General features: G+C 35.1%; 1 protein-coding gene across 1 annotated transcript in view; it reads left to right on the top strand.

Moving 5' to 3' along the window:
• SLC9C1 (solute carrier family 9 member C1) overlaps positions 1–8,358 on the top strand; it is a 100,495-nt gene extending 92,137 nt beyond the window's left edge. The window contains exons 23-25 of the mRNA XM_082394810.1: positions 4,686–4,817; positions 4,951–5,136; positions 6,645–8,358. Of these exons, the coding sequence (XP_082250936.1) occupies positions 4,686–4,817; positions 4,951–5,136; positions 6,645–6,791 (465 nt within the window). The 3' untranslated portion in view covers positions 6,792–8,358. The remainder of the gene's footprint in view (positions 1–4,685; positions 4,818–4,950; positions 5,137–6,644) is intronic.
• Positions 8,359–11,667: the final 3,309 nt, after the last annotated feature.

Below are 11,667 nucleotides of genomic sequence, written 5' to 3'. Positions count from 1 at the left end.
GGTATGGAAAAAGATATTTCATGCAAATAGAAATAAGAAAGCTCTGGTACCAATACTCACATCAGGCAAAGTAGACTTTAAAACAAAGTCTATAACAAAAGGCAAAGAAAGGAATTATATGATGATAAAGGGATCAATAAAAGAAGAGGACATAACACTCATTAACATATATGCACCAAATATAAGGAGCATCTAAATATATAAAGCAAATATTAACAGACATAAAGGGAGAAACTGACAATACAGTAATAGCAGGGGACTTTTAATGCCCCATTTACATCAATGGACAGATCAGCCAGACAGAAAATCAATATGGAAACAGTGGTCTTAAATGACATACAAGACCAGTTGGACTTAATAAATATCTACAGAACTTTCCATTCAAAAACAGCAGAAGACAAATTCTTTTCAAGTGTACATGGAATGTTCTTCAGGATAGATCACATACTAGTCCACAAAACAAGTCTTGACAAATTTAAGAAGAGAGAAATTATATCAAGCATTTTCCCCAACCACAATGATATGAAACTAAAATCAATTACAGAAAGAAAACTGGGAAAAACACAAACACGTGGAGACTATTGGACTTCCCTGGTGGTGCAGTGGTTAAGAATCCGCCTGCCAATGCAGGGGACACAGGTTCAAGCCCTGGTCTGGGAAGATCCCACATGGCACGGAGCAACTAAGCCTGTGTGCCACAACTACTGAACCTGTGCTCTAGGGCCCATGAGCCACAACTACTGAGCCTGCGTGCCACAACTAGTGAAGCCCTTGCACCTAGAGCCTGTGGTCCACAACAAGAGAAGCCACTGCAATGAGAAGCCTGTGTACCACAGCGAAGAGCAGCCCCCACTTGCCACAACTAGAGAAAGCCCGTGCACAGCAACGAAGACCCAATGCAGCCAAAAATAAATAAATAAATAAATAAATAACAAAGAACATGTTACCAAAAAAACCAGTGGGTCAATGAATAAATCAAAGAGGATATCAGAAAATACCTCAAGACAAATGAAAATAAAAACACAACTTTGCAAAATCTGTGGGACACAGCAAGAGCAGTTCTAAGAGGGAAGATTCTAAGCAATACATGACTACAATACATGACTACTACTGTGAAAAAAAAGAAAGAAAGAAAATTACAGGCCAATATCTATGATGAATATAGATGCAAAAATACTTGATAAAATATTAGCAAACTGAATTCAACAATATATAAAAAAGATCATACACCATGACCAAGTGGAATTATTCCAAGGATGCATGGATGGTTCATTATCTACAAATCAATCAATGTGATTCACCACATTAACAAAATGAAGGATAAAAATCACACGATCATCACAGGAGACACAGAAAAAGGATTTGACAAAATTCAACATTCATTCATGATAAAAACCCTCATCAAATTTGGTATAAAGAAAACATATCTCAACATAATGAAAGCCATTTATGACAAATCCACAGCTAACATCACACTCAATGGTGAAAAGCTGAAAGCTTTTCCTCTACAGTCAGGAACAAGACAAGGATGCTCACTCTTGCCACTTATATTTAACGTTCCATTGGAAGTCCTAGCCACAGAAATCAGAGAAGAAAAACAAATAAAAGGCATCCAAACTGGAAGCAAAGAAGTAAAACTATCACTATTTGCAGATGACAAAATCCTAAAGTCTCCACTGAAAAAACTATTAGAACTAATAGAGGAATTCAGTAAAGTTGCAGAGTACAAGATTAATATACTGCTTTTCAATATACAAATAATGAACTATCAGAAAGAGAATAAAAGAAAACAGTCCCGTTTAACACATCAAAAACAATAAAATATATAGGAATAAGCTTTACCAAAGAGGTAAAAGACCTATACTCTGAAAACTATAAAACATTGATGAAGGAAATTAAAGATAATACAAAGAAATGGAAAGATATCCTGTGTTCATGGATTGGAAGAAAATATTGTTAAAATGTCCATACTACCCTAAGTAGTCTATAGATTTAATGCAATCCTTATCAAACTACCCATGACATTTTTCACAGAACTAGAACAAATAATCCTAAAATTTATATGGAACTACCAAAGACACAAAATTGCCAAAGCAATCTTGAGAAAAAAGAGCAAAGCTGGAGATAGCATGCTCCCTGACTTCAGACTATGCTACAAAACTTCAGTCAGCAAAACAGTATGGTACTGGCACAGGAACAGACACAGATTAATGGAACAGAATAGAGAACCCAGAAATAAACCCATGTACTTATGGTCAACTAATCTACAACAAAGAAGGCAAAAATATACAATGGAGAAAAGACAGGCTCTTCAGTAAGTGTTTCTGGGAAAACTGGACAGCTACATGTAAAAATGAAATTAGAACTTTTTCTCACACCATGTACAAAATAAACTCAAAATGAATTAAAGACCTAAATGTAAGACTGGATATTGTAAACTCCTAGAAAAGAGCATAGGCAGAACACTCTTTGATATAAATCGTAGCAATATTTTTTTGGATCTGTCTCCTAAGGCAAAGGAAACAAAAACAATCTTACAAGATTTTCCATGGCAAAGGAAACCGTTGACAAAACAAAAAGACAACTTATTGATTGGGAGAAAATATTTGTAAATTACATGACTAATAACAGGTTAATATCAAAATATATAAACAGCTCATATAACTCAATATCAAAACAACTCAATTACATAATGCACAGAAGACCTGAACAGATATTTTCCAAAGAAGATATACAGAAGGCCAACAGGCACATGAAAAGATGCTCATCATTGTTAATTATCAGAGAAATGCAAATCAAAACCACAATGCGATATCAGCTCACCTCTGTCAGAATGGCTATCATCAAAAAGTCTACAAATAACAATGGGACTTCCCTGCCAGTCCAGTGTTTAAGACTCTGTGCTTCTACTGTAGGGGCCCCAGGCTTGATCCCTGGTTGGGGAACTAAGATCCCACATACTGCATGGTGCGGTCAAAAAGTGGGAAAAAAAAAAAAGTCTGCAAATTACAAATGTTGGTGAGGATGTGGATAAAGGGAGGCCTAGTACACTGTTTGTGGGAATGTAAATTTGTGCCACTATGGAAAACAGTATGGAGGTTCCTAAAAACTAAAAATAGAGCTACCATATAATCCAGGAATTCTGCTCTTGGATAGGTATATGAAGAAAATGAAAACATTAATTCGAAAAGATACATGTACCCCAATGTTCACAGTAGTATTATTTATAACAGCCAAGACATGGAAGCAACCTAAGTGGTAATATATATATATATTATATACATATATATGGTAATATTACTAAGCCATAAAAAAAGAATGAAATTCTGACATTTGCAACAACATGGATGGACCTGGAGGGTATTATATTTAGTGAAATAAGTCAGACAAAGACAAATACTATAAGTTATCACTTATATGTGGAATCTAAAAAAAGAAAACAAACAAATTAATATGACAAAACAGAAATGGACTCACAGATACAGAAAACAAATTAGTGGTTACCAATAGGGAGAGGGAAGGGGGTGGGACAAAATAAGGGCAGAGGATTAAGAAGTACAAACTACTATGTGTAAAATAAATAAGCTACAAAAATATATTGTACAGTACAGGGAATAGAGTCAATACTTTATAATAACTTTAAATGGAGTATAATATATAATAATACTGGATCACTCTGTTGTACACCTGAAACTAGTATAATATTATAAATCAACTATGCTTCAATTTTAAAAATTGGGCAAAGGATTTGAACAGATACATCACAAAAGAATATACAAATGGCCCATAAACACATGAAGAAGATAATCAATATCATTAGCTCTCAGAGAAATGCAAATTAAAATCATGATAAGTTATCACTACACACCTACTACATTGGCTAAAAATAAAAAAAACTGAACACAAGGTATTAGCAAGGATGTGAAGCAACTGAAATTCTCATACATGGCTAGTTAAAGGGTAAAATGTTACAACTTCATCTGAAAACAGTTTGGCAGTTTCTTATAAGGTTAAATACACACTTACCCTATTACCCAGCAACCCCACTCATAGATACTTACTAAGAGAAATTAAAACCAACATACACAATGTCTTGTGTATTCATAGCAGCTTATTCCTAATAGCCAATAGTCTGTTCATTGTTAGTATCCGCATTTTATTATTGACCAAAACACTTGCTCCCCTCAAATAATATGTTTTTAGAAATACTTATGTCTTTAGAAAAGGTTAAATGATCTTTGATACTTGGTTTTCTATTTTTTTCAGAATCTATAAGGATAATAAAGAACCTCTCATTGGATCATGTAGTCTTTTAGTGCTTAGTGTATGACAAGATTGCACAAATATTTACTAAATAGATACATTTTATTGGGTTTCCAGGCAATAACATGAATCTATATAAATTAAATTATTAGCTTTAATGTTACATATATAAATGAGAAAACCTCATTTCATTAAATCATGGGTGCACAGGATGAAATGTTAAATTGATATCCTCTGGGACTTCCCTGGTGGTCCAGTGGTTAAGACTTCACCTTCCAATGCAGGGAGTGTGGGTTCCATCCCAGGTTGGGAAACTAAGATCCCACATTCTTTGCAGCCAAAAAACCAAAACATAAAACAGAGCAATATTGTAACAAATTCAATAAAAGACTTAAAAAAAATTGATATCCTCTTTTTTCCAGGCATACTTTATTCCCAAACATCACTTGTATGAAGCTTTTGAACAATTCTGTCCTCACATTGAATATAAAATGTGGCTAAAACTTGGACTTTCTATTACTGCCAAAAAAATCAGGGAACATTTATCTTATGAGGTAAGAGGTGTTTATATACAATTGTACTTCTCTCTGAGTGAAATTGCCCTAAAGTATTGTTAGAAATTAACTATTTAGGAATTTATGTTAAACTTTATAAACAATAGACTATGAAATTGTGTTTTTCTTATAGGATTGGAATTACAAGATGCAGTTAAAACTCTGTAACATTTATGTAAAAGATATACCAAAGAACACCAAAACTGATATCTATGATGAAACTGTAATTTATGTCATCCTCATTCATGGAGCTGTGGAAGATTGTCAGTTACGAAAAGCTTATAAGGCTCCTTTCTTAATTCCTATAACATGCCATCAGGTAAAGAAATATTGATTCATATCTTCAGGTCAATATGCCATTTGTCCAACAATGTGTTAATATTAGAAAAATTGTCACTTTTCCACCTTCCCATTCTCTCCCCTTCCCCCACCACCTCCGTACACACACACACACACACAACACACACACCAAATTAATTGATTGCTTTGGCACTGGGTAGCCCAAACACCAAGCTATTCCTATTCACTGTCAATGAATTAGGCCAAGCTATACATTTTGACCGCAGTTAGATTTTGGTGCAACTGTAAATAGCAAAAGAGGACCTATTAAGTTCATGTACATATTGCAGAAGGACTACTCTCTCTGGGCTATAACAGCAGTGTTCTAAAAATGTTCTGTCAGTCCCATGCTGAAGTGAGTACCAAGGTATTTCCCCAGCTACATTGAAAGTGAATGTACAAATGAAGGACTTCTCATATTTAAGCTGCTGGGTTACCCTTCCAATTAAAATGAGATGCTGTGCCATGAGAAGAAAGAAAGAAGACTGTATTATGTATGTGTCTGTGTGTGTGTCTGTGTGTGTGTGTGTGTGTGTGTGTGTGTATTGGGGTAGAGTAAGAGAGGCACATGTCAGGAGGAATCAGAGGACGCATAAAATACAGCTAAAGAAAGTAACTTGAAAGAGGGACCTAGAGTCAATTAAATCAGGCATTTTTTTTAAAGCAACTATGACAGAGACAGTGCTAGATGCTAAAGTGGTCAAGACGAATGAGACTTTCAGCTTGCCCTCAAGAGATCTCTCAACCAAGCGAAAAGAAACATATATAAATAGATGAATAAACATTTACAGCTATGGTAGAAGTGCTTAAAAGGTAGATTTGGGACACAAGAAAAAAACTGAGGTGGGAATAAGAGGAATCCTAAGCTGAGAAACAGTCACAAGAAAATTTTCTACGTGGATGCCACTAGCACCAATTTGATGCCAAGTGAGAGGAAGTAAAACATTATTCTTAACTATGGTGCTCCCCAACTCTATTCTTGAATACATAATAATAGAGCTTAGTTGGGGGTGCTGGTTGGGAATTTAGATGACCAAGTAAGAGATTCTCGAGGCAGACCAAACCTGCCCAACTCTGTCTACTCTCCTAGGCATAAAGCTCTGCTCACTGTGGATTTGGGCACCAATGTTATTCAAAGCATATTGAAGACAGTCACAAGGTTGGAAGATTTCTTGAAATCCATTGATTTTCAAACTTTCTTCCTGCCACATAGAAAAACCTTCTGGGTGATATTTTAAAGGGTCATTGATGATTAACTCTTGATTATTTTTCTCAGTTGTAATAAAAATGAGCAAAATAATTAAAACTCAGTGAAAGTATGTAGAATATTGACTCTCACAAGACTAACATATCCAGATATTTAAAGATATCTAATATCTATTGATATTGTCAATTTTCAGGCCCAGATATTTAGAGAGGGTCTGAGATAGTAGCCTAACAGAGAAACATTCAACTGTATGATATAGCTTGTAATCTGTCAACTTTCAGATACAAGGCACTGAAGATTTCACAAAGGTAACAATTGTTCAAACTGCGATTGATTCAAATAAATTCAGGTGGAACACTAGAAAGTATATAGCTTCACGTAAACCAGCTCATCCTGCAGCATCAGGTATGTTAGATTTCTTTGAGTAATTGGGAACTTACTTTCCTTTTGTAAAATAGTCGTATATGTATTTGGAAACTTGTAGGCATTCTACCTAGAGTATTGGGGAATCCTTTTAACTGCCATATTTGATATCCAATGTGAGAACTGAGAACATCCAAGTTATTAGAAATTTTAATATTTAATCTATAAAAACAAACACATATAATTATAATATGTATTATATATTATACACATTATTTGTGTATAAAAGTAATTAATGAGGGAATTTCTAATTCTTCCCAAAAGTTAAAATATTTTATATAGCAGTAATAATGAAAATATTGCTGCACTGTCTGAACAACAGAGATATATATCATGTGACTAAATAAATAACCTTATTATTTTTTAAAAAATTTTTTGAATTTTATTTGTTTGTTTATACAGCAGGTTCTTATTAGTCATCGGTTTTATACACATCAGTGTATACATGTCAATCCCAATCGCCCAATTCATCACACCACCACCCCCACCCCCCACCGCTTTCCCCCCTTGGTGTCCATACGTTTATTCTCTACATCTGTGTCTCTATTTCTGCCCTGCAAACCGGTTCATCTGTACCATTTTTCTAGGTTCCACATATATGTGTTAATATACGATATTTGTTTTTCTCTTTCTGACTTACTTCACTCTGTATGAGAGTCTCTAGATCCATCCATGTCTCCACAAATGACCCGATTTCGTTCCTTTTTATGGCTGAGTAATATTCCATTGTATATATGTACCACATCTTCTTTATCCATTCGGCTATCGATGGGCATTTAGGTTGCTTCCATGACGTGGCTATTGTAAATAGTGCTGCAATGAACATTGGGGTGCAGGTGTCTTTTTGAATTACGGTTTTCTCTGGGTATATGCCCAGTAGTGGGATTGATGGATCATATGGTAATTCTATTTTTAGTTTTTTAAGGAACCTCCATACTGTTCTCCATAGTGACTGTATCAATTTACATTCCCACCAACAGTGCAAGAGGGTTCCCTTTTCTCCACACCCTCTCCAGCATTTGTTGTTTGTAGATTTTCTGATGATGCCCATTGTAACTGGTGTGCAGTGATACCTCATTGTAGTTTTGATTTGCATTTCTCTAATTAGTGATGTTGAGCAGCTTTTCATGTGCTTCTTGGTCATCTGTATGTCTTCTTTGGAGAAATGTCTATTTAGGTCTTCTGCCCATTTTTGGATTGGGTTGTTTATTTTTTTAATGTTGAGCTGCATGAGCTGTTTATATATTTTGGAGATTAATCCTTTGTCCATTGATTCATTTGCAAATATTTTCTCCCATTCTGAGGGTTGTCTTTTCGTCTTGTTTATGGTTTCCTTTGCTGTGCAAAAGCTTTGACGTTTCATTAGGTCCCATTTGTTTATTTTTGTTTTTATTTCCATTACTCTAGGAGGTGGATCAAAAAAGATCTTGCTGTGATTTATGTCAAAGAGTGTTCTTCCTATGTTTTCCTCTAAGAGTTTTACAGTGTCCAGTCTTACATTTAGGTTTCGAATCCATTTTGTTTATTTTTGTGTATGGTGTTAGGGAGTGTTCTAATTTCATTCTTTTACATGTAGCTGTCCAGTTTTCCCAGCATCACTTATCGAAGAGGCTGTCTTTTCTCCATTGTATATCCTTGCCTCCTTTGTCATAGACTAGTTGACCATAGGTGCATGGGTTTATCTCTGGGCTTTCTGTCTTGTTCCATTGATCTATGTTTCTGTTTTTGTGCCAGTACCATATTGTCTTGATTACTGTAGCTTTGTAGTATAGTCTGAAGTCAGGGAGTCTGATTCCTCCAGCTCTGTTTTTTTCCCTCAAGACTGCTTTGGCTATTCGGGGTCTTTTGTGCTCCATACAAATTTTAAGATTTTTTGTTCTAGTTCCATAAAAAATGCCATTGGTAATTTGATAGGGATCGCATTGAATCTGTAGATTGCTTTGGGTAGTATAGTCATTTTTACAATATTGATTCTTCCAATCCAAGAACATGGTGTATCTCTCCATCTGTTGGTATCATCTTTAATTTCTTTCTTCAGTGTCTTATACTTTTCTGCATACAGGTCTTTTGTCTCCCTAGGCAGGTTTATTCCTAGGTATTTTATTCTTTTTGTTGCAGTGGTAAATGGGAGAGTTTCCTTAATTTCTCTTTCAAATTTTCATCATTAGTGTATAGGAATGGAAGAGATTTCTGTGCATTAATTTTGTATCCTGCAACTTTACCAAATACATTGATTAGCTCTAGTAGTTTTCTGGTGGAATCTTTAGGATTCTCTATGTATAGATCATATCATCTGCAAACAGTGACAGTTTTACTTCTTCTTTTCCAATTTGTATTCCTTTTATTTCTTTTTCTTCTCTGATTGCCGTGGCTAGGATTTCCAAAACTATGTTGAATAATAATGGTGAGAGTGGACATCCTTGTCTCGTTCCTGATCTTAGAGGAAATGCTTTCAGTTTTTCACCATTGAGAATGATGTTTGCTGTGGGTTTGTCGTATATGGCCTTTTTTATGTTGAGGTAGGTTCCCTCTATGCCCACTTTCTGGAGAGTTTTTATCATAAATGGATGTTGAATTTTGTCAAAAGCTTTTTCTGCATCTATTGAGATGATCATATGGTTTTTATTCTTCAATTTGTTAATATGGTGTGTCACATTGATTGATTTGCATATATTGAAGAATCCTTGCATCCCTGGGATAAATCCCACTTGATCATGGTGTATGATCCTTTTAATGTGCTGTTGGATTCTGTTTGCTAGTATTTTGTTGAGAATTTTTGCATCTATATTCATCAGTGATATTGGTCTGTAATTTTCTTTTTTTGCAGTATCTTTGTCTGGTTTTGGTATCAGGGTGATGGTGGCCTCATAGAATGAGTTTGGGAGTGTTCCTTCCTCTGCAATATTTTGGAAGAGTTTGAGAAGGATAGGTGTTAGCTCTTCTCTAACTGTCTGATAGAATTCACCTGTGAAGCCATCTGGTCCTGGACTTTTGTTTGTTAGAAGATTTTTAATCACAGTTTCAATTTCATTCCTTGTGATTGGTCTGTTCATATTTTCTATTTCTTCCTGGTTCAGTCTTGGAAGGTTATACCTCTCTAAGAATTTTTCCATTTCTTCCAGATTGTCCATTTTATTGGCATAGAGTTGCTTGCAGTAGTCTCTTAGGATGCTTTGTATTTCTGCAGTGTCTGTTGTAACTTCTCCTTTTTCATTTCTGATTTTATTGATTTGAGTCCTCTCCCTCTTTTTCTTGATGAGTCTGGCAAATGGTTTACAAATTTTTTTTGTCTTCTCAAAGAACCAACTTTTAGTTTTATTGATCTTTGCTATTGTTTTCTTTGTTTCTATTTCATTTATTTCTGCTCTGATCTTTATGATTTCTCTCCTTCTGTTAACTTTGGGTTTTGTTTGTTCTTCTTTCTCTAGTTCCTTTAGGTGTAAGGTTAGATTGTTTATTTGAGATTTTTCTTGTACCTTGAGGTAGGCTTATATAAATATAAACTTCCCTCTTAGAACTGCTTTTGCTGCATCCCATAGGTTTTGGATCATTGTGTTTTCATTGTCATTTGTCTCTAAGTATTTTTTGGTTTCCTCTTTGATGTCTTCAGTGATCTCTTGGTTATTTAGTAATGTATTGTTTAGCCTCCATGTATTTCTGTTTTTTACATTTTTTTCCATGTAATTGATTTCTAATCTCATAGTGATATGGTCAGAAAAGATGCTTGATGTGATTTCAATTTTCTTAAATTTACTGAGGCTTGATTTGTGACCCAAGATATGATCTATCCTGGAGAATGTTCCGTGTGCACTTGAGAAGAAAGTGTAATCTGCTGTTTTTGGATGGAATGTCCTATAAATATCAATTAAATCTATCTGGTCTTTTGTGTCATTTAAAGCTTGTGTTTCCTTATTAATTTTCTGTTTGGCTGATCTGTCCATTGGTGTAAGTGAGGTGTTAAAGTCCCCCACTATTTTTGTGTTACTGTCGATTTCCTCTTTTGTAGCTGTTAACAGTTGCCTTATGTATTGAGGTGCTCCTATGTTGGGTGCATATATATTTATAATTGTTATATCTTCTTCTTGGATTGATCCCTTGATCATTATGTAGTGTCCTTCATTGTCTCTTGTAACATTCTTTATTTTAAATTCTATTTTATCTGATATGTGTATTGCTACTCCAGCTTTCTTTTGATTTCCATTTACATGGAATATCTTTTTCCATCCCCTCACTTTCAGTCTGTATGTGTCCCTGGGTCTGAAGTGGGTCTCTTGTAGACATCATATATATGGGTCTTGTTTTTGTATCCACTCAGTGAGCTTGTGTCTTTTGGTTGGAGCATTTAATCCATTCAAGTTTAAGGTAACTATCTATATGTGTGTTCCTATGACCATTTTCTTAATTGTTTTGGGTTTGTTTTGTAGGTCCTTTTCTTCTCTTGTGTTTCCCGCTTAGAGAACTTCCTTTAGCATGTGCTGTAGAGCTGGTTTGGTGGTGCTGAATTCTCTTAGCTTTTGCTTTTCTGTAAAGCTTTTGATTTCTCCATCGAATCTGAATGAGATCCTTGCTGGGTATAGTAATCTTGGTTATAGGTTCTTCCCTTTCATCACTTTAAGTATATCATGCCACTCCCTTCTGGCTTGTAGAGTTTCTGCTGAGAAATCAGCTGTTAACCTTATGGGAGTTCCCTTGTATGTTATTTGTCGTTTTTCCCTTGCTGCTTTCAATAACTTTTCTTTGTCTTTGATTTTTTCCAATTTGATTACTATGTGTCTCGGTGTGTTTCTCCTTGGGTTTATCCTGTATGGGACTCGCTGCGCTTCCTGGACCTGGGTGGCTATTTCCTTTCCCATGTTAGGGACGTTTTCGACTATAATCTCT

The sequence above is a fragment of the Balaenoptera borealis genome (genome assembly GCF_965194805.1).
Source record: "Balaenoptera borealis genome assembly, chromosome: 5".
NCBI lineage: Eukaryota > Metazoa > Chordata > Mammalia > Artiodactyla > Balaenopteridae > Balaenoptera > Balaenoptera borealis.
The sequence above is the reverse complement of the archived record's forward strand: the minus strand, read 5'-3'. Positions and strand labels throughout refer to the sequence as shown.